This window comes from Arachis hypogaea, chromosome 7 (genome assembly GCF_003086295.3).
Source record: "Arachis hypogaea cultivar Tifrunner chromosome 7, arahy.Tifrunner.gnm2.J5K5, whole genome shotgun sequence".
Classification (NCBI taxonomy): Eukaryota; Viridiplantae; Streptophyta; class Magnoliopsida; order Fabales; family Fabaceae; genus Arachis; species Arachis hypogaea.
The window spans coordinates 1,880,527-1,904,329 of NC_092042.1; the positions used below are offsets into that span (position 1 = coordinate 1,880,527).

General features: G+C 33.0%; 3 protein-coding genes across 3 annotated transcripts; 2 read left to right on the top strand and 1 right to left on the bottom strand.

The window, feature by feature from the left end:
* Nucleotides 1–383: 383 nt before the first annotated feature.
* Nucleotides 384–3,116, bottom strand: LOC112703866 (uncharacterized). The gene is made up of 4 exons (XM_072199828.1): nucleotides 2,958–3,116; nucleotides 2,626–2,809; nucleotides 1,363–2,529; nucleotides 384–1,291 (listed from the first exon to the last, which is right to left on the bottom strand). Exons 1-4 carry the CDS (start codon nucleotides 3,114–3,116, stop codon nucleotides 384–386), a joined length of 2,418 nt encoding a protein of 805 aa, XP_072055929.1.
* Nucleotides 3,117–7,544: 4,428 nt separating this feature from the next.
* LOC112701859 (ABC transporter C family member 3) lies at nucleotides 7,545–13,478 on the top strand. The gene is made up of 10 exons (XM_025752638.3): nucleotides 7,545–10,035; nucleotides 10,153–10,239; nucleotides 10,441–11,073; nucleotides 11,197–11,361; nucleotides 11,457–11,751; nucleotides 11,870–12,084; nucleotides 12,195–12,500; nucleotides 12,722–12,785; nucleotides 12,903–13,142; nucleotides 13,234–13,478. The coding sequence occupies exons 1-10, from the start codon at nucleotides 7,675–7,677 to the stop codon at nucleotides 13,356–13,358; spliced, it is 4,491 nt and encodes a 1,496-aa protein (XP_025608423.1). The 5' UTR covers nucleotides 7,545–7,674; the 3' UTR covers nucleotides 13,359–13,478.
* Nucleotides 13,479–17,114: 3,636 nt separating this feature from the next.
* On the top strand, nucleotides 17,115–23,281 carry LOC112701861 (ABC transporter C family member 3). Its single transcript, XM_025752640.3, has 10 exons — nucleotides 17,115–19,964; nucleotides 20,064–20,150; nucleotides 20,247–20,888; nucleotides 21,003–21,167; nucleotides 21,290–21,584; nucleotides 21,696–21,910; nucleotides 22,040–22,345; nucleotides 22,432–22,495; nucleotides 22,578–22,817; nucleotides 22,918–23,281. The coding sequence occupies exons 1-10, from the start codon at nucleotides 17,637–17,639 to the stop codon at nucleotides 23,022–23,024; spliced, it is 4,449 nt and encodes a 1,482-aa protein (XP_025608425.1). The 5' UTR covers nucleotides 17,115–17,636; the 3' UTR covers nucleotides 23,025–23,281.
* The last annotated feature ends 522 nt before the right edge of the window (nucleotides 23,282–23,803 follow it).

A 23,803-nucleotide genomic window follows, 5' to 3' on the forward strand; every position in this document is an offset into this window, starting at 1 on the left:
ATCTCCTTCTACTTCATCAAAGGATGCTAAAATCCATTCGTCTCCCGAAAATTGGTTGATGACTATATCATTAAGCTGTTACACATCATGATTCTTGGGTGTCAATATCGCTCTCTCCACCATATAAGATGCATCCCACCCATGATATTGCAAATTTGGAAAGATTTCTTCTATTAATTTGTGTAATGATGCTTCACCTTCACATGGTATTGCCATGTATTCTTCTATTTGTACCAAGTCTTCACATATGGTAGGTTCAATCCCATCCCCTATGCGCATAAGATACTCCGCAAAATCACGATCATTAAGAGATCGCATATTTTGTCGTAAGTGGAGAATTTTGGTGAATGCCCACAAATGTGATTTAACAATAGAAGCTGAAATCATTTGCGACTTACTTCCTTTTGGCACAACAGGTAGTACTTGGCGAAAATCCCTCCCATAACCATCACCTTCCCTCCAAATGGATTATTGTTTTCTAAGATGTCTCGCAATGTGCGGTCCAATGATTCCATTGTCTCTTTATTAGCCATTGGCGCTTCATCCCAAATTATCGCTGTTGTCTGCCTAATCAGTTTTGCGAGATTAGATTGTTTACTTATATTGCACGTGGAGGATGGCTCTGCATTGATTGGGATCTTAAATCTAGAATGAGCTGTTCGACCACCAGGCAGTAAAGTTGCAGCTATTCCTGAGGATACAGTTACCAAGACAATATGCCCTTTACTTCTTAAGTATGCAATTATAGCTCTGTAAAGAAATGTCTTACCTGATCCTCCTGGTCCATCAATGAAGAACACTCCATTTTTTCTTCGATCAATTGTATTCATAATGCACCTGAAAGCTGCAGACTGGTCATGATTCAATCTTTCTATAGAACACAGGTCTTCTTGAGGAACTTCGATGGACATTTCTTCTTGAATAATTATAGGCATGAAGTTGTCGTTGTCGTTGTTCGAGATTAGAGCTGGTAAATCGTATTGTGCAATATGTTTTCCATGCTGTAGGAGGATGTCATTGAAATCACTAAGCAAACGATTTATCAACCCATTGGAGGTTGTAGTGCCTGTTGATGCGTAATCATCCACCATATATGAAAGAAACTCGTCCCACAGACTACTTACATCTGTTGGCTCACAAAAAATTAAAATGGTGGCAAACAACCTTCTTAAAGCACATGGCATTCTTAAAATGGATGCCTCAACCAAACATGATCTTGTACTACTATCACTCTCCAATAGTCTTTGATGCTGAGCAGATTGCTTGAAGGATGAATATTGGACACCATCGACTGTTAGCAAATCATCCCAACCAGTTGGGCCCTTACATTTGACAATAGAATACGCAAATAGAATTTTTCACCTTCTATTGGCGACACGGTATAGATCCGATCGATAGCTCTCTTTTGTGACCTGCGCCGACACCATTCTTTTTCCTTGCTGTGCCAACTGTAATATTCTGGGATTTTCCTGTACAAAAGATGCCTAGATTGTTGGTCATCGGCCCGATTAAGTGCAAAGAATTCAGTGAGCATTGTTCTTGAGAAATAGTCATTATTAACTATTTCAGAAATAGTTTGGTGCTCATAAAAGCTCACTTGATGCTGATTTGGCAAATGAACTTGCAACCTTTTAATTGATGGGTACATTCGGTAAAGGTTGAATCGAAATATCCTCCAGCATGCCTCTGGAGCGGCAATCCATCTTGCATCAATAAACTGTTGCACCTCATCATAATGAGAACTTCTGTGAACCTCCATTGCCACACAGTCTGGTCCCTTATAGCAATACTTGTATAGATATTTTATGCTCTTGATACTGCTACATATCTCTACATTGATATGACAATCATACTTCAGTAGTAGCCAAGAGTTGTACGGAACCACCCATCTATTGTCAATTGTGACATTTTGGTTGATAGGGATTGGAGCATCGAATCGCCTCCTATATTGAGGGTATGAGTCATCACCTCGTCGTGTCTCTGGTACGAACTTTTTTGGGTAGTTGTGTTTACATTGACCGTTCTTCATGCACGGTGAAGATTGATTTTGTGTTCCGCAAGGACCATGGACCATATGCCTTAGCACTGCCTCATGTAAGTGTGGTTCTGTTTCTTTACATGGTATTTCTGCTCGGACCAAACTATCATATTGGTCAGGATCACTCAACTCGTCATTGTTTTCTAAGATTAGCAACATATGTACGTGTGGCAATCCTCTTTTTTGAAACTCGGTGACATAAATATAACTTTTCACCTTTCCCAATACACCTTTGGTAATAACATCCTGCTTTAATTGTTCGAACTTGGCTTTGAAAATTCTAGTTGTTAGATCTGGACGATCCTGTGGAGTTTGAGTAGGACTGAGTTCTGAAGCTATTTCTGACCATGATGGATTGCATGTCATAATTAGAAAAATATCTGGTTTGCCTTCTCTAAGAACAATAGCCATGCCATCCTCGTACCGTTGAGTCATGTCTCGATGACTTCCCACGAACGATGATGGTAATATCGTTCTTCTGCCAACATTTTCTAAAATCGATTTTAGAGAAAAGTATTATTAGTTCTAAAGTTTAAATTCAGCAACACGTAATGATGAATCATGTGGCCATTAAGTTGAATAATTACCAGTATTATTCTCTCCTGTGTGCAAAGCATCTTGTAAACCTTGATACAGTTCAGCTCGAAGTTCCTTTTGTCTTTGTCGAACCCATCTTAACTTGCCTGTTTCCATTTTCACATAGTTGTCAACAACATATTGTTGAAGAAGTCGCCCCGCTTGCAAAACTGTTGAGTGATCATTGGGGCGGATCTACGAATATTGAGGATTATAGAAAATTGTTAGAAATTGTGAAATGATGTATTGGTACAAACTATCATCTACGGAAGTCTATAACTAATGTAACAAATATAGGAGTTTGTACCTGGAGCATATAGCTATACTATGTCCGGCATGATACTTTGTTTCCACGTTGAGCTCGAGTATTTATATCCCATCCATGGGTTCCAAATGGAAAAAGAAGAGGATATTGTAGTGGATCGTAATACCCAACAAACTCTTGAATCCTTCTGAGGTTACCAGCATGAGTTTGAACCTTGATATCTCGTCCGCGCACCATTGTTTCAATATCATCACCGACTATTATGGCTACTACTTGTGAAGCAGTTGGGAGACTGTATTGTGGTTAATTAGCAGGTCGCTCTCTGATCACCAAACTACACTCTTGCACATCTAGTCGTTGTGTAAACTGGCGGAATACATGGATAAAAGGATTATATCGGTGCAACAATTGTTGTAGCTTCAAAACTAAACTTTCATGCAGTTGTGTGTTTTCCAGCATTCTATTTTGTAACTCGTGATCGGTATCGTATATATATAGTTGCAAAAAGCGTGGCCGCGTCCCCTGATCCGGATGAATCCTCCTATACTGTGGTACATTGATCCTTGAGCATGGAATGTATATATACCATGATTTGCTGAAGCTAATTGTTCGTCTATGTGTACACCACACGAAGTGAATGAAAAAACATGATTGTAACCACGAATGTGTTTCCTGAAATGGTTTCTTTCTGCAGAAGAGTCTAAGAAGATGTTTAGTAATTCTTGAGGAGCATTTACTTGAGGCAAAGAGACTTTTCCTCCATTGCAACACATGTCAAATGTTTCATGGTGAAACAGACGTGCATTACAGTGTGTACATGTCCTTGTAGAAGGCAGTGTAGTTTGAAGCACTGTTGTATTCTCTTGAAAATTTCGAGTACAATTGTGGGATGCTCGGACATGGTGTCTAATTTCTGCACTCGCATAGGAATATTAAAATATTATGATATAGATTTCTTTTTTTACATGTGCCAATAATTGTATGGTTAGGTACTCGGGTAGAATTCATTAATTATTTCATATTATTTTAGATAGTGAAATCAAGGGTGAACAAAGAATATGTATACAACTTTTCAATTGAGGTTTGTGTTTTGAAAAATAAACGTAATTTTTAAAGATGTCGTGTCTTTTTCTAGAATTTTCTGTTGCCTAAACTCATATAAGATTGTCAAAGTTTGAAGTTTTAGGTAATATATGAGGTTAAATATATATTTAATAGAGCAAATTTTTATTCTAAGTTATACTGAAATATACAAATAATATTTTTAAAATGATATGATTCTATTGTGTATTCAATTTTATGAAAGTTTTGAATGTCGCCCAGTAATTTTTAAAGATTCTAATTATATTTTTTTAAAATTATTATGATAAATTAACGATATAATAAAAATTTTGTCCATTAAAATTGCATAAATATTTTTTATGGTTAACATGCCTGGTGTACTTTTATTTTGTTATTTTTGTTGGTGTTTATGTTTATAATATTTTATACATTATTAAATTTTAATTTGATAATCTTGTTATCATCAAGGGTTTATTCCCTAGTTACTGTAATGATGTTAAAATTTATTTTGCATCACTAAATAATATTATGTGTCTCATAGTTTTTGCTATTGGACAAACGTTGTAGTAGCATTTTTTTGAGTTAGTACTTAAATTAGTGATTCATTAAAATTTTTATGATAAATTTGTCTATAATTAGTGATTCATGTTTATATTTTAAACTCTCAAGTGATTCATGTTTATACTTTTAGTTGATGTAAAGTCTATCGGTTGTTAAGCAGTCGCTAATTCCTCACTAAATAAGCTTTTGATTAGTGACTCAAGACCACTTACTTCTAACATTTTCTCGGTTAGTTTTGGATTTGTTATAACTCTGCGACAAATTTCCAACAAGATTAGCGAGTAATTTGCTACAAAATAGATATGATATAGCTTTTGCTTTGCAGCGAAATTGCAGTTGTCAAGTCGCTCGCTAAACTAAACTTGTGACAACTTAGCGAGAAATATATTTATCCCGCTAATCAGCAACTTGAAATCAGTGAAGAAAGTATGTCAGTTGTTAAACGGTCGCAAATTTCTCGCTACTTAGGTCCTAGGTGCTCAATATCCGTATTTCTACTTTAGCGACTAATTAGCAAGGAACACTTCCCTAGTTGAATGATTTATACATTGCGACGAGTTAGCGACGACTATTTTCTGTCGCTATCCTAATTTTGAATTTGACAATATTATGCGATAAATTAGCGAGAAACTAGTTGCTCGCTAAAAATAAAAATTTTGGTGACAAATTAGCTAGGAAATTTTCCTTCGCAAAATGTATTTCAAGTCTTTGTGATGGATTAGCTAGTAACATTATTCCTTACTAATTAGACTTTTTGCACAAAGTTTATTTAGCGACGAACTAGTGTGTGAATTATTTCTCGCTAATTGTATATCAAACAATTACGACGAAATAGTGACAATAATATCCCTCACTACTTTACTTTTATTCGATTGAATCCCTAAGTGACTGATTTGTTAGAATATTGTCACTCGCTAATTAATTTGTGACAAATTAGCGAGAAAATTTTTCTCGCTCTTTTTTTAGCTACAAAAGTCAATTTGCGAGAAACAAACTTACTCGTGAATCTCTCGCTAATCATTCGCTTTTCTCAAGTTCGGATATTTTGTGACCACTCATTAATTTTGTCGTTAATACCTCACTAATTTCTCGCAAGTTAGTGACGGATTAGTGACAAAAAATATTTCTCACAAAAATCCGTCGCTAATTTATCAAATTCTTGTAGTGGAGATAACTGTTCAGAACTGATTTCAGAACTTGATTTCAAAAACATAGAGAAGAAGGAAATCACGAAGAGAACGTAGATCGAAAATGTTGAGGAAATTCGAAAAAGAAAACAAAATTCTTTCAAAAAAAGGCAGTTATATATATTCGTGCGTTGATTAAAAAGTTTGTTAGATAGTGGTGTGGGAGGTGAATTAGGTTAAAGAGATTTGTTTGAACTTATATTGTGTAAATGATTTGTATGTGGAAAATATTTATTATTATTATTATTATTATTATTATTATTATTATTGGCAATTAAGTTGATAAAGGCTCCACCAGCTCTTGTTATGCAAGCATACTTAGCAACTAAGATTATACTTAGCAACTAAGATTACATATATGTGTACTTGTGTGTAGTGTCCAATGAAAGAAAATGTGCCATGAATGAAAGAAAATGACTTGAGCTGATAAGAAAATAACTTCCTCTGTGTTGCTTGTGTCCGAGAAAATATCACTATATCAGACAAAAATTATACTGAATTGTTTAGAGTAAGTGAATTTTGGACTAATTAATTGTGAATTTTAAATTTATATACAGATATATTCTTTTATTTGTATAGAAACATTTAAAAAATAGGTGGAGTCTATATTAAATTTAATTATTTAAAATATAAAAATATATGTTGAAGTTATTGTTAGTAAGAGCTTTTAATTTTTTTAATAAGTATATAAAAATATATTAAAAAATTTAACCTTTTGTATTTTTTTATAAGCTTTTTTTTTTTAAATTAGTAACTTAAATCCTAAAAATAAACTATAGATGAATAAACTTTCATTTTGATCCACTAATCTACATATGAATAAATAAAATAAATTATTATTGTCTATGAATATTCAGAGCATTGTCAAATCTATAGATATATTGAAACAACATTTTGTGATTCAAAACTAATTTTGTTCACTTTTATATTATGATGCATAGACACGGGATACGACACGACACGGGATATACGAACACACGAATTTTAAAATCTTATAAGATACGGAGATACGGTATATATATAGAATATAAAGTATTTTTTAGATAAATTACAATAAATTTTTTATATTTTATTGCTGTTAAAATATAAAATAATTTTTTAACTATTTTTAATGTCTTTTTTTAATTATATAAAAGTATCTAAAATATTTTTTGTTTTAATAAATAATAATATATATTATTTCTAAACTCATTTCAATAATATATGTTAAAAATAAAGTTGGACACGCGGACACATGATGATATTTAGGTGTGTCCAAGTGTATCCGGAGAAGAATTTTTTATTTTTTATTAAGATACAGTTGGACACCGGACGAGTGTCGATAAGTATCGTGCTCGAAATGTGTCCGATACGAAGATACAGCAACTCAACGAAGTGTCCGTGCTTCATATAACTGTTTTTCTTTTTTTTTTTACTAAAAAAATAATTAAATAAAGAGATATCAAAATTCGAGCTATATATATATATACAGAAAGTGTCCTTTAACAAAAGCAATGGGTCAAAACTCCAACATTTTTAATCAAAAACGTTAGGTGACAACCAATGCAAAGAAACCCCCTTTTTTTCCGATTAAACTAAAGCATGCAAAGAATCCCTTGAGCCTCTTTATACTATGTCACTTTTATTATTACTACTACTATATGATATACAAAGTATATTTAACCAAAAACTATAAGAACCTCCTATAATTATTATACAAATGTTTATTTAATATGTTCTTATAATCAATGTGAAACTTTGACGTATATATAGCTTTATCCATGCATGGGGCAGCACCTTTATCAGTTATCACCCTCCTTTTCTCCTTTAACCCTTTAACTCTCTTTGCTTTCTTTTTCCCTTCTATAATTCACCTTTTCATTTCACACGAGTTTCACATTTCTTAGAAGTTAGAACTGCTTTATATACCTCTATAGAGTTTCTCATTTTTCCTCATAATAAGCCTCATTCCTTTTTTGTGTTTGATTGCTTCATACAACTAAGCAATGTGGTTTGTTTCATCTTTATTTTCTTCTCTCATGCACTCTCCCACTTGTTTTCTACTCAAACCCATTTTCCTTCATGCCTTGTCTTCCTTTTTCCATCTTCTATTGTTGGCAATGGTTTTGGTGCCATTGCTTTGTAAGAGAATCATCACAGTAGAATCCAAAGATAAGAAAACTAATAATAATAAAGCTTTGTTTCAAAAGACTCTGTTTTGTTCTGTTGGTTTTTCAGTTTTCAACCTTTTCCTCTCTCTCATCAATTACTTCATTTGGTATAGAACTAGTTTGACACAAGAAAAACTTTTTACCCTTTTGGATTTGGGTCTTAAAACCGTTTCTTGGGGCGTTCTTGCTATTTCCATGCATAATGATCATAGAAGATTTCCCTTACTACTATTCAGAATTTGGTGTGCCTTCTACATGTTTGTTTCTTGTTCTTCCTTTATAGTGGACATCATTGTTCTTATTCTATACAAAAAACATGTTCATTTACCACCTCAGTGCATAGTTTCTGATGTGGTAGCTACTCTTGTTGGCTTGTTTTTCTGTTATGTTATGTGTTTTGTGAAGAATGATGAGTGTGAAGATATCAGCACCATTGAGGAACCTCTATTGAATGGTGATGATCATGCTTCTTCCATGGAGAAAAAAGAGACTAATAGAGGGGGAGAAACCGTTACGCCTTATTCGAATGCTGGAATTTTCAGCATTCTAACATTCTCTTGGATTGGTTCTCTTATAGCTCTTGGTAATAAGAAAATCTTAGACCTTGAGGATGTTCCACAACTAGATTCCGGAGATAGTGTTGTTGAAGCTTTTCCAGCTTTCAAGGAAAAGGTTGAAGCAGATTGTGGTGGAACTAACCACATAACCACTCTTAAGCTTGTGAAATTGTTAGTAATTTCAGCATGGAAAGAGATTCTGTTCACTGCATTTCTTGCATTGTTGAACACTTTGGCTTCTTATGTTGGTCCTTATCTTATTGATGCTTTTGTTCAGTTTCTTGATGGAAAACAACTCTATGAAAATCAGGGCTATGTTTTGGTTTCCGCATTTTTTGTAGCAAAGATTGTTGAATGTCTTTCACAAAGGCATTGGTTCTTTAAGTTGCAACAAATCGGAATCCGAATCAGAGCACTGCTTGTGACAATGATCTATAACAAATCATTGACCCTTTCTTGTCAATCAAAAAAGGGACATACTTCAGGGGAGACAATCAACTTGATGACGGTTGATGCCGAAAGAATCGGTGTTTTCAGTTGGTACATGCATGATTTATGGCTAGTAATATTGCAAGTTTCATTAGCATTATTGATTTTGTATAAGAATCTTGGCATTGCTTCAATTGCTGCATTTTTTGCAACAGTTTTTGTAATGTTGGCAAATATCCCTTTAGGATCATTGCAAGAGAAGTTCCAAACAAAGTTGATGGAATCAAAAGATACAAGAATGAAAGCAACATCAGAGGTTCTTAGGAACATGAGGATCCTCAAATTACAAGGATGGGAAATGAAGTTTCTATCTAAGATAATTCAACTCAGAAAAACTGAACAAATGTGGCTAAAAAAATTTGTTTACACTTCAGCCATGACCACATTTGTGTTTTGGGGTGCTCCAACATTTGTTTCTGTTGTTACTTTTGGTACCTGCATGCTTGTAGGGATTCCACTTGAATCAGGGAAAATCTTATCAGCACTTGCTACATTCAGAATTCTTCAAGAGCCTATATACAATCTTCCAGAAACAATTTCAATGATTGCACAAACTAAGGTTTCTCTTGATAGGATTTCGTTGTTCCTTCGCCTCGAAGACTTGCAATTCAATGTTGTAGAGAAGCTTCCATTAGGTACTTCTGATAAAGCTATTGAAGTAACTAATGGAAACTTCTCTTGGGATTTATCTTCTTCAGTTACAACATTGAAGAACATAAATCTAAGTGTTTTTCATGGCATGAAAGTTGCTGTTTGTGGCACTGTTGGATCAGGAAAATCTACATTACTCTCTTGTATATTAGGAGAAGTACCAAAGGTTTCAGGAACTCTAAAAGTGTGTGGTAAGAAAGCATATGTTGCTCAATCACCATGGATACAAAGTGGGAAAATTGAAGATAATATATTGTTTGGTAAGAAGATGGATAGGAAAAAGTATGAGAAGGTTCTTGAAGCTTGTTCCTTGAAGAAGGATCTTGAGACTTTGTCATTTGGGGACCAAACAATAATAGGTGAACGTGGGATAAATTTGAGTGGTGGACAAAAACAAAGGATTCAAATAGCACGTGCTTTATATCAAGATTCTGATATATATCTATTTGATGATCCTTTTAGTGCTGTTGATGCTCATACGGGTTCTCATCTCTTTAAGGTAACTCTTTTTCTGTTATTTATCATGTGCACTATGATCTGGTCTCTTATGCATAATATAAAAATATGAATAACTTTTTTTAACTAATCTTTTTCTAGTTTATTTGTGGATTGACAGGAATGTTTGTTAGGCCATTTGAGTTCAAAGACAGTAGTTTATGTTACTCATCAAGTAGAGTTCTTACCTGCTGCTGATCTTATATTGGTGAGTATATGTTCTTATAATCTTATGAGCTTAATTTCTAGGAACATAATATTGTAAGACAATTTTTATGCTGCTAGTTAATTGAATAGTAGGAAAGTGAATAAGCATGGTTGGAAATTGATTCTGGAATTTTATTGCCATTTATTCAAAAAGTGTTTTTTATTAGTTACCACCCTTGATGTTGTTATGCCTTGTTGTTAGGTCATGAAAAATGGAAAAATTACTCAATGTGGAAAGTATATTGAATTGCTTAACAATGGAACTGATTTTATGGAACTTGTTGGTGCACATAAAAAAGCTTTGTCCACACTTGATTCAACAAGTACCTTTGAACAAGATATTAATGTCTCTAATGCTCATGTTGTGAAACAAAGAGAGGCAAGAAAAGATGATCAAATTGGTAATAAAATAGACATCAATGATCATAGTGAGCCAAAAGGCCAGCTAGTTCAAGAAGAAGAAAGAGAGAAAGGTAAAGTTGGGTTTTTGATATATTGGAAATACATCACCACAGCATATAGAGGGATTCTTGTTCCATTCATATTGTTGGCTCAGATTCTGTTCCAAACTCTCCAAATTGGAAGCAACTATTGGATGACTTGGGCTACACCAATCTCACAAGAGGATCCATCACCTGTTGAAGGATCAATTCTTATAATTGTTTATGTTGCTTTGGCTATTGGAAGTTCTTTCTGCATTCTTGCTAGAGCTATGCTTCTTGTTACTGCCGGTTACAAAACTGCTACACTGCTATTCAATAAGATGCACTTCTGCATTTTCCTCGCACCAATGTCATTCTTTGATTCTACTCCAAGTGGTAGAATTCTCAATAGAGTATGTGATGTTCCATTCTTTTGACCCTTTATCTTTTTCTCTTCCTTCCATGGTTAATTTTTGAGGTATAATTTGTGTACTTATATCTCATTATAACATTTCATACAACATTTATTAATGCAGGCTTCTACTGACCAAAGTGCTGTTGATACTGACATTCCAAATCAAATTAGTTCAGTTGCCTTCACTCTCATACAGCTTCTTGGAATCATAGCAGTGATGTCTCAAGTTGCATGGCAAGTTTTCTTTGTATTCATACCTGTCATTGCAGCCAGCATATGGTACCAGGTAACATTATTTTGCAGAAAAACTTGATTTTACAATGTGATATTATGGATGATCTTGAACTAACATATGTGGTGCTGAACTTAAATTTTCTGCAGCAATATTACTTACCAGCAGCGCGAGAACTATCGCGCTTAGTTGGAGTATGCAAAGCGCCAGTGATTCAACACTTTGCTGAAACAATCTCTGGTGCATCAACCATTAGAAGCTTTGATCAGCAGTCTAGATTTCAGGAAACAAATATGAAACTTTCGGACGAATATTCTCGGCCGAAATTCAATGTTACTGGTGCTATGGAATGGTTGTGCTTTCGCTTAGATATGTTGTCTTCAATCACATTTGCAGTTTCCTTGATATTCTTGGTATCTATTCCAAAAGGAGTCATAAATCCAAGTATGTAACAACATAACTATGATATTTTGCAAACAATTCAAAGGTTACTCTGCATATTAATGAAGAACTTTAACTTCTATGTATCCTTTTTCACTTGTATCTAATTTTGTGATTGAAGGCATTGCTGGTTTAGCTGTTACCTATGGACTAAATTTAAACATGGTGCAAGCTTGGGTTGTATGGAATCTTTGCCGCTTAGAGAACAAGATCATATCCATCGAAAGGATTATGCAGTATACTTGTGTTCCTAGTGAGCCTCCCCTTGTTGTAGAAGAAAATAGACCAGATCCTTCTTGGCCAATATATGGTGAGGTTGATATACAAAACTTGCAGGTATTTTAAGAAATTGTTTTGTTTCTTGCTATACAAGTTATTGTTACTTCTCTTAGAAATTAGCTTCTAAGACATTATAAATTGTGTCATATTTGTAATGATTGATGAAGGTTCGTTATGCTTCACACCTTCCACTTGTGTTGCGCGGTATTTCATGCACATTTTATGGAGGACTGAAAACTGGGATTGTTGGAAGAACAGGAAGTGGTAAATCAACTCTCATACAAACTCTATTCCGAATCGTCGAACCAGCTGCTGGGAGAGTTATGATTGATGGCATCAACATATCATCAGTAGGACTTCATGATTTGAGGTCTAGACTTGGCATTATTCCTCAAGATCCAACCATGTTTGAAGGGACAGTTAGAAACAATTTGGACCCTCTTGAAGAGTACACTGATGAACAAATTTGGGAGGTTGGTTTAGTTTGTTAAACACTTAAAGTTTGTTATTAAATTATTAATTATCCTCTTAATCTATAAAAGTGTTAAAATTATTCTATTGTCTTCTCTTTTCATTAAAGATAAGTTAGTTTTACTACAAGTCTACAAGTTTCTTAATAATTGTACATTCAACCAAAGTGACAGATAAAAAGAATAGTCATTACATTCTCACATTTACATTCTTTTATGTATAGGCCTTAGATAAGTGTCAACTTGGAGATGAAGTTAGAAAGAAAGAAGGAAAGTTGGACTCTCCAGGTTTGTGTTCTAGTTCTCTACAACATGGTGATTTAAATTTACCTAACTTTCATAGTTTAGGTGATCTCTTGAGCTTGATTACATCTATATAGTACTTCAACTATTGTTAATGTGCAGTTAGCGAGAATGGCGAAAATTGGAGCATGGGACAGAGGCAATTGGTGTGCCTAGGTAGGGTGCTGCTAAAGAAGAGCAAGATATTGGTTCTTGATGAAGCAACTGCATCAGTTGATACTGCTACAGACAATTTGATTCAACAAACTCTTAAGCTGCATTTTGCTGACTCTACAATCATAACCATTGCGCATAGAATCACTTCTGTTCTTGACAGCAATATGGTTTTGCTTCTTCATCAAGGCAAGAACTATAAAGTGCCTATTATTCCTAATTAAACTCTTTTTTTTATCTGCTATTTTCTGATTTTTCATTGTCCATTTATATAATGCAGGAGTTATTGAAGAGTATGAGTCACCTTCAAAATTGCTAGAGGATAGGTGTTCTTCCTTTTCCCAACTTGTGGCAGAATATTCCACTAGGTCCAAGTCAAGTTTTGATAAATCTGTTGTTCAATGAAGATTCTTTTGAGAAATCTGTTAAATCAGTTAATGTAATTTGTTTCATAACTTGCACTCAGTTCATGTTAGATGCAATGAAGTTCTGATGGGCCTATAATGGGTCATATATTGGGCTGTCTCTTTCTTGGCCCATATCTAATCTACCCAACACACATAAATGCAAATATCTGAAAAGTGCAACTCTAAAAAGGTTTAATTTGAAAATTGAGTGAGATACTTAAGGGCAAAAGAAAGAAATAGATTTGGTGTTTTTTAAAGGGTTTTGTCCTAATTACACATTTAAAGTTATCAATTAGTTTTTTTTTTTTTATAAAAGATATACAAAGTTTAAGTTTACAATGTATTTTTTATATATTTATTAACTAAGAAATTAAAAACTTCTATTAATGATAATCATAATATATGCCATTATTTATAAAATTAAATAATAAATTTAGTTGGAGTTACGTTGAAGTCTTATATGTATTCTTTAACTTCTTAATTTTTCTTAATACGAAAATATTATATGTATATTAAAAAAATTAGCTATTAAATTAATCATTATGTATTTGTATATATTTATTTATTAATTTAATATATTCTTATTTGTATTTCTTATTTTAATATATATTTTATACTGATAAAAAAATTTATTTACAAATAATATGATTGTTCTTAGTGCTTTTAAGTTTGAATTTTTGGCATGGGAAAAGTTAATTTCAAAAGAGTCATATTGCATATAAAATATCCAACTATGAACAAAATCGTCAATAGTAATAACAAAAGATTGAAGATTTCATGATAGTATATAATACGAGGTTTAAATTATGGTGGGTACTCCAATGAAGATATTATAATTGTCTTTATGTGATAATTTTTCTTTTTGACCTTTGGATGATAGATTGTAGGGTTAGATTTTGATATGTTAAAAAAGTGTTCTTTCTATTTGAAGTGTGGCCAAATCAATAAATCACACTTTTATACAAAGGATCTTCATAAAAAGATCTTTCTATTTGATATGTTTTTTACATCTTTATTATTAACCAACTTGTAATAAACATTGGCCGAATTAGATTGAATTTGAGCACAACATCATTTAATTCATTTTATTTTTTAAATGACGAATTTGCTAGACGTGATGATCAAGGAATTTGGAATTTTTGGCCCTTAGACCACTGTTTTTAGTTGTGAGGCAAGGTTGTTAGCAGCCACAATTGTGAATATTAAATCATCTATCAGACTCAGATTGCTAGAAAAAGGTGACGCTGTGACCTTGCATTAATTGCGGTTTTCTATGATTTTTGAATAATTACTTATATATATACAAGATATCAACATCATGCTCAAAATATATTTGTTTTGAAGTCCAAACTACACTGCTACTTTTGGCTGTATTTGAGGGGACCATGACAACGAAAACTGAATCATATAGACTATAGTCCACTCACTTTACGATGATAAATTCATAAATTAATAATAATAATAAAATATTATAAGTTATAAGAATTTATTATTTTTAATTATTAATTTAATTTTTTTAATTTAATAATATAACAATATATTTTATTTCATATTTTTAAATATTAATGATTAAAAATAATAAATTTTGATAATCTTTTAATATTTTTTTAATAATAATTGTACTATTTATATATACAAAATTAGTCATGAAATATTCGTATAATAATGTCAACTATATTACGTTGTACACTAAAATTAGTTATCAAAATTAGTTATTAGTATAAAATATGTATTAAAATATAAATATATATTAAAAATAAGCTAAATTATATATGTATTTATATAAATACATTGACAACTAATTTTAATTTAGTGACTGATTTTAGTGTACGAATAACATTTTTGTATACCATAAATATTAAGCTTGATTATTTGTTTATTGCGTTAATAACATAATTATTAAGCTTGAATTCAAAATATAAATATTAACATTTTAGTTACTTTTATTGTTTGTGATATTTATAATATCGGTATTTTATCCTCTACAAAAAAAAAATTATTGATATCTAACAATTTTGATGAATTCATAGATTCAAATAATAATTATTTTTGTTGAGTATATACATCTTTAATACAACTTATTAGAATTCATCAACAAATTCCGGCTTTAAAATAAAGAAAAGTCTAAGAGTCAGTAATTTTGGTATTATTTGGTCAACATTTAACCATCAAAATAAAAATGAATGACTTTTTATTATTAGATATAATTTCACACTATTAAAAATATTATTAATAACCAATTAATAGTTACAACACACCAAAATTACTCACCTAACATTTCTCGTTAAATCGAAATTGACGAAGCTAAGAGTAAGGCTCCCTTTAGCTTTAAAACTTAAAAGTCATTAACAATAATCTTTTTTATATATAATCAAAGTCATTAATATTTAATAATCATTTTCATTTCGTGAGACAATTCTCCACGCATGCAGTCATGCAGACAGTGTCAATAACTTAATTAATATATACCACGTTAGGTAATCCAAAATAAATCCATAGTTATTCCTTCTGGAAGGATAATTCAGCAATCAACAGCAGCATCAAATGAATAAACTATATATAAACTACATAAATATTATGATTTATTCTGAAAGATTTGATGCTTCAATATATTATTATGGAAATTAATTAATATCATATGATACTGTATTGTATCATAAGCATACATGCGTGGCACGCATGTCACATGCAGCAAAAAGGAAATAAGATCACTCATGCATGAATCATAATCGCCAACCATTTACCATTCATCATGCATGCATGCATTATTGATGAGCTTCTGGCTAATGTAGGTGTTATTTTATTTTATTTATTTATTTTTCCGGAAATAATTAATATTTCACTCATAAATGTGAATTAGAAAATAGCTTTTTCTTATAAGAATGTTTAAACGAGTTTGGAATATTAGAAAAGAAATTGCTATACAAAAGTGTATTATATCATTTAAAATTCAAATTCATATCATTACTTAAATTTTAAAAATTCAAATTCATATCCTTACTTAAATTTTAAAAAATTTTATTATAAAATTCATATTCTGGCCGATAGATTTGTCGTACAGGTTTATTTAATTTAAGAGAAGTACTAGGACGGTAGGACAGTAAATTTTGTTATTTGTAAGTATTAATTAGTAATGAATTTATTATTAATATTTTTAATGATATAAAATTATATCTAATAATATAAAATTATTTACTTTTTTTACTGATTAAGTACTGATTAGATTTTAATAAAAGTGTTGTCTCTAAATTTTTTCTTAATTTAATAAACAATCATATTAAGTGTAAAAAAAATTAAAGGCTTATCAATATTATATATATAATATTTGGATTTAATTTAAATATAAGTTAAAACTTTTATATTAACACTCAATCTGTCAATCATACATTTATACATTATTTCTTAAAGAGAGAATTATTACTACTTCAAAATAATGACACTCATATAATAATAATAATAATAATAATAATAATAATAATAATAATAATAATAATAATAATAATAATAACACATATGAAAAAAATCCAATTCAGTTTTATTAAAGCAAATTTATCTACTTTGCATTTTTATTAGTAATAATTTAATTGAGTGTCTTATTTTAATTAATTAAAAAATTTAGCCAACATATATATCTTTAAAATACACTATAAGATTATTATTAATAAATAGGGCTAATATGGCAAATTTTCAGATTCAGATTTCAACATCATTTAATAATATTTTAATGGTGGGATTCTGAGAATTTGATTTCTTCACAACTTCTTAGTTCTCATAATCTAATTAATGTAGCATTCATTAGTTTTATATGTTTCCATCGGCGCCACCAAAACACACTCTCTCTGTTTGCATCTCTTTTCTGTCACTTTCTGAAACTGTTTTTTTTTTCTTTCTCTCTGTTTTTTTCCTGGGAAAATTAGCCACCACTGTTTTTCCTTTTCTGACTCAGTTCGAATCTCCTTCCTTGATTCCTTCGTTCTTCCTTGGCCACCACGTTTTCCCTTTTTCCAAGGAACCCTTCTTTTCACTCCTTTGACTCTCTCTCTCTTCATTCTTTGACTTCACACTATATGATAGCTGCTTTATTTATAGCCTCAAACAAAATCTTATTTTAGTCACCAAAAAAACAAAATCTTATTTTCTCAAAAACTCAGAAAATTTTGCTACTTTCTGACACCCTTTTGGCAGAGCTTCACAGAACTTCAATCAAAGAAGCAGCTTTCTTTTTTCTTGTTTTAATTCTATTCTTTTTTTCGTACACGTAATAAGTAACTACAGTATGTTTTCTGTGAACTCTGCCGCCGCTTCTTTTCTCCTCCAACCACTCTTTCTTCATGCTTTCTCGAGCTTCCTCCACCTCTTATTGGTGGTGGTGATTTTGGTGTTGTGGATTTGGAAGAAAGTCAGAGTGGGAGCTTCTGCTACTGGATATGAGTCTAATAAGACTAATTATAATAAAAAGGCTCTGTTTTGTTCTGTTTTTGCTTCAGCATTTAACCTTATTCTATGTCTCTTTAATTACTTCTATTGGTATAGAAGTGGTTGGTCAGAAGAAGAGCTCGTGACTCTTTTGGATTTGGCACTCAAAGCTCTGGCTTGGGGTGTTGTTGGTGTTTGCTTACAAAAAGGTTTCTTCTTCAGCTCAGGTGATAGAAGATTTCCATTACTCTTTAGAACTTGGTGTGTCTTCTACCTGTTTGTTTTTTGTTATTGTTTTGTAGTAGACATTGTTCTTGTGTATGAAAAAGATGTGGCTTTACCTGCTCAGTACTTAGTTTCTGATGTAGTTTCAGCTTGTGTGGGTTTTTTCTTTTGTTACTTTGTGTGTTTTGTGAGGAATGAGTGTGAATTTAGCACTCTTGAGGAGACTCTATTGAATGGTGATGCCCATGTTAGTGATAATAAGAAAGGGGCTGAAACTGTTACGCCTTATTCAAATGCTGGAATTTTCAGCATTCTTACATTCTCTTGGGTTGGTCCTCTTATTGCTGTTGGCAATAAGAAGACCTTGGACCTTGAGGATGTGCCACAACTAGATAGCAGCGACAGTGTGGTTCGAGCCTTTCCGAAATTCAGAGAAAAGGTGGAGGCAGATTGTGGTGCAGTTAACAATTTGACCACAATTAAGTTGGTGAAGTTGTTGATAATCTCGGAATGGAAGGAGATTCTCTTCACAGCAGTTCTTGCATTGTTGAACACTTTGGCTTCTTATGTTGGTCCTTATCTCATTGATGCTTTTGTTCAATACCTTGATGGACAAAGGCTATATGAGAATCAGGGCTATGTTTTGGTTTCTACATTTTTCTTGGCGAAGCTTGTTGAGTGTTTGACTCAGAGGCATTGGTTCTTTAGGTTGCAGCAAATTGGACTTCGAATGCGAGCACTACTTGTGACCATGATCTATAATAAATCATTGACACTTTCATGTCAATCAAAGCAAGGCCATACTTCCGGGGAAGTAATCAACTTCATGTCAGTTGATGCTGATAGAATTGGTGTCTTCAGTTGGTACATTCATGATTTGTGGATGGTAGCTCTGCAAATTTCTTTAGCCTTGTTGATTTTGTATAAAAGCCTTGGCCTTGCTTCAATTGCTGCATTTGTTGCAACCATTGTTGTAATGTTGGCAAATGTCCCCTTGGGATCATTGCAAGAAACATATCAGGATAAGTTGATGGATTCAAAAGATATAAGAATGAAGGCAACATCAGAGATTCTCAGGAACATGAGGATTCTCAAACTTCAAGGGTGGGAAATGAAGTTTCTGGCTAAGATAACTGAACTCAGGAAAACCGAGCAGGGCTGGTTAAAGAAATTTGTTTATACATCAGCCATGACCACATTTGTGTTTTGGGGTGCTCCAACTTTTGTATCTGTGGCTACTTTTGGAACTTGTATGCTTATGGGGATTCCACTGGAATCAGGGAAGATCTTGTCTGCACTTGCTACATTCCGGATTCTTCAAGAGCCTATATATAATCTTCCAGATACAATTTCAATGATAGCACAAACTAAGGTTTCTGTTGATAGGATCTCATCATTCCTTCGTCTTGACGACTTGCAGTCCGATGTTGTAGAGAGGCTTCCTTGCGGTTCTTCTGATAAAGCAATTGAAGTGGTAGATGGAAATTTCTCTTGGGATTTATCTTCACCGAATGCAACATTGAAGAACATAAATCTCACAGTTCTACATGGCATGAGGGTTGCTGTTTGTGGTACTGTAGGATCAGGCAAGTCTACCTTACTTTCCTGTATATTAGGAGAAGTGCCAAAGAAATCAGGTATCTTGAAGGTGTGTGGAACAAAGGCCTATGTTGCTCAATCGCCATGGATACAAAGTGGAAAGATAGACGATAATATATTGTTTGGACAGGAGATGGATAGGGAAAGGTATGAGAAGGTACTTGAATCTTGTTCCTTGAAGAAGGATCTAGAAGTTTTGTCCTTTGGTGATCAGACAGTTATAGGAGAACGCGGTATCAATTTGAGTGGAGGACAGAAACAAAGAATACAAATTGCTCGTGCCCTTTACCAAGATGCTGATATATATTTGTTTGATGATCCTTTTAGTGCTGTGGATGCTCATACAGGATCTCACCTCTTTAAGGTAACTCAACTCTTCTATAATTTAGTTCTTCCAACATGATTGCACATCATCCATCACTATTTAATAGCTGAGTTTTTCTATTTTGTTTGTGTATGGTAGGAATGCTTGCTTGGCCAACTAAGTTCAAAGACAGTAGTATATGTTACTCATCAAGTAGAGTTCTTGCCAGCTGCTGATCTCATCTTGGTGTGTATTTCTTAAGAATTTTGTTTCCTTAAAATCTGAAAAGTGTTTTTTTTTTTTTATAATTCCCCGACTCATGTTATAATGCCTTGTTGGTAGGTTATGAAAGATGGGAAGATTACTCAATGTGGAAAGTATAATGACTTGCTTAATAGTGGGACTGATTTCATGGAACTTGTTGGTGCACACAAGAAAGCGTTGTCTACACTTGAGTCTTTGGATGGAGGAACAACATCAGATGAAATAAGCACCATGGAAGATGGAAGTGTTTCTAGTGCTAATGGAAGTATTAAAGAAAAAGAGGCAAACGGATACGAGCAAAATGGTAAAACAGATGAGCCAAAAGGCCAGCTTGTTCAGGAAGAAGAAAGGGAGAAAGGTAGAGTTGGATTTTCAGTCTATTGGAGATACATCACGACGGCGTATGGAGGAGCTCTCGTTCCTTTCATATTGTTGTCTCAGATTCTCTTCCAAGTTCTCCAAATTGGAAGCAACTATTGGATGGCTTGGGCAACTCCAGTCTCACAAGATGTGGAGCCACCTGTTGAAGGAACAACTCTTTTGGCTGTCTATGTTGCTTTGGCCATTGGAAGTGCATTTTGCATCCTTTCTAGAGCAATGTTTCTCGCCACGGCTGGTTATAAGACGGCTACTATACTTTTCAATAAAATGCATTTCTGCATCTTCCGTTCCCCAATGTCATTCTTTGATTCCACTCCGAGTGGTCGAATCCTTAACAGAGTATGTGCTACACTGCTACTCCATTCTTTTAGTTTTCAAGATAGATATGATTTTTGTATCTTAATTGCTTTTAAAGTTTGGATATAATAGTGTTCTGCTATCTGTTCTATGCAGGCTTCTACTGACCAAAGTGCAGTAGATACTGATATACCTTATCAAATTGGTTCATTCGCCTTCTCCATGATCCAGCTTGTAGGAATTATAGCAGTGATGTCCCAAGTTGCATGGCAAGTTTTCATTGTCTTTATACCTATGATAGCAGCCAGCATATGGTATCAGGTATTAATTGAATCATTATGCTTCTGCTAATAAAGATGTATATATTACCAAATTTGAATTCGCAGAGGATATGACTCCATTAAGTGATCTTATATGGTCCTAACTAACCTGTAATTCTGCAGCAATACTATATACCATCGGCTCGAGAACTATCACGTTTGGTTGGAGTATGCAAAGCTCCAATCATTCAACACTTTGCTGAAACAATTTCTGGCACATCAACCATTAGAAGCTTTGATCAGCAGTCTAGATTTCAGGAAACAAATATGAAATTGACCGACGGCTATTCTCGGCCAAAGTTTAATATTGCTGGTGCTATGGAGTGGTTGTGCTTCCGATTAGATATGTTGTCCTCTATCACATTTGCCTTTTCCTTGATATTCTTGATATCTATTCCTCAAGGAGTCATAGATCCAGGTATATGATTCAAAAATTCTCTTTATTATCAATAAAAATAAATATCAAATTGCATAGGTGATGAAGGATTAAATGTAATTGTTTTCTTTCCATCTAATTTTGTGATTGAAGGCATTGCCGGATTGGCTGTTACATATGGTCTTAATTTAAACATGATACAAGCTTGGGTGATATGGAATCTTTGTAACTTGGAGAACAAGATTATATCAGTAGAAAGAATACTTCAGTACACTTCCATTCCTAGTGAGCCTCCCCTTGTTATCGAAGAAAATCGACCAGCTCCTTCTTGGCCATCATATGGAGAGGTTGATATACATAACTTGCAGGTAGTTAAAGAAAGATATATCATAATATTTTGTAAGATACCATGCAAGCTTCTAAATTTATGTTAATAGTTTTATTATTTTATAAAATGTTTGTGCCATAGTTGTAACAATTCATTGTCCATGATGAAGGTTCGTTATGCTCCGCACCTTCCACTTGTGTTGCGTGGCCTCACATGCACATTTCGCGGAGGACTGAAAACTGGGATTGTTGGGAGAACAGGAAGTGGTAAATCAACTCTCATACAAACACTCTTCCGAATTGTTGAACCAACGACAGGAGAAGTTATGATTGATGGCATCAACATCTCTTCAATAGGACTTCATGATTTGAGGTCTAGACTAAGCATTATTCCTCAAGATCCAACCATGTTTGAAGGGACAGTCAGAAATAATCTTGATCCTCTAGAAGAGTACACAGATGAACAAATATGGGAGGTGGGTTAGTTTTGTACTTTTATTTGTTAAATAGATGCACAAACAGAGTTCTATTCAAGATTAGACATTTGATTTCTCTTTTACAGGCCCTGGACAAGTGTCAGCTTGGTGATGAAGTTAGACAAAAAGAAGGAAAGTTGGACTCGCCGGGTTAGTATTCTAGTTTTCATGAACATGATGAAATAGTACCTCTATCCTGAACTTATTGCTAATGTAAAAGTTGATGCTGCAGTTAGCGAGAATGGCGAAAATTGGAGTATGGGTCAGAGGCAATTGGTGTGCTTAGGTAGGGTGTTGCTTAAGAAGAGCAAGGTATTGGTGCTTGATGAAGCGACTGCATCGGTTGATACTGCTACAGACAATTTGATACAACAAACGCTTAGGCTACATTTCGCGGACTCGACAGTCATAACCATTGCACATAGAATCACTTCTGTTCTTGACAGTGATATGGTCTTGCTTCTTCATCAAGGTAAGAACTAACAAGTACCAATTATTCATAATTAAACTCTATTGTACCTTGTTGATTTCCCCATTTTCTGATTTTTTCATTGTAAATTAATTTAATGCAGGATTAATTGAGGAATATGATTCACCTTCAAAATTGCTAGAGGATAGATCATCATCTTTTGCTCAACTTGTTGCAGAGTATACAATGAGGTCTAAATCCACTTTTTGAGAAATCTGCTGATCCCTGATTGAAAAAGGGTGCAAAATACCAAAACTTAGAAGTTTCTTGACAATGACGAAAATTCAGGGGGAATTACAATCTAACTAGTAGAGTAGTAGTGCTCATGATTCTTCTGTCATTTAGAAGTTGTGATAGAAAAGTGTATTTAGTAAAACAGAAATGTTTTGTAACCAAACATAATTAGCCAAAAATAGTTAGAACTTGCTTTATTTAATATTCATTAATTTGAGTAACAATTGATGAAACAAGTTCTTAAGCTTAATTTTTGTCATACATATCCATTATATGTTATTTTTTTTCAAAACAAATTGCATTGAATAGATACTCTCACAACAACTCTTTTTCTCCTTTGACTCATTCAAAGACTAAAATGAAATTATTTTCTAACACATCCATAACGCTATGTATTTTCATATGTAGTTTCCATTCATTGCATGCATGGATCTCTTTTGTCTTGGACGTCTTCTATATTTCCTATGCCCATTAATTTCCCCATATAACATTTTTGTATTATATATTGACTTAGGTTTCAGCTTGTATTATAATAATATTCCCGTCTTATATAATTTGTTCCTTAGTCCTCGGAAGAAACACAGGAAACAAACATATAACTATTAACGTGAACTAGAATGAGACTCACGCGATGTGCGGGACGATAAATTAATGATAGTATATAATAAATATTAAAAATTATTATGTTTTGTAAAATTAAATTAAATGTGTAAACTAAAGTTAAATTTAAAAAGTATTTTATTTAAAATAATTTA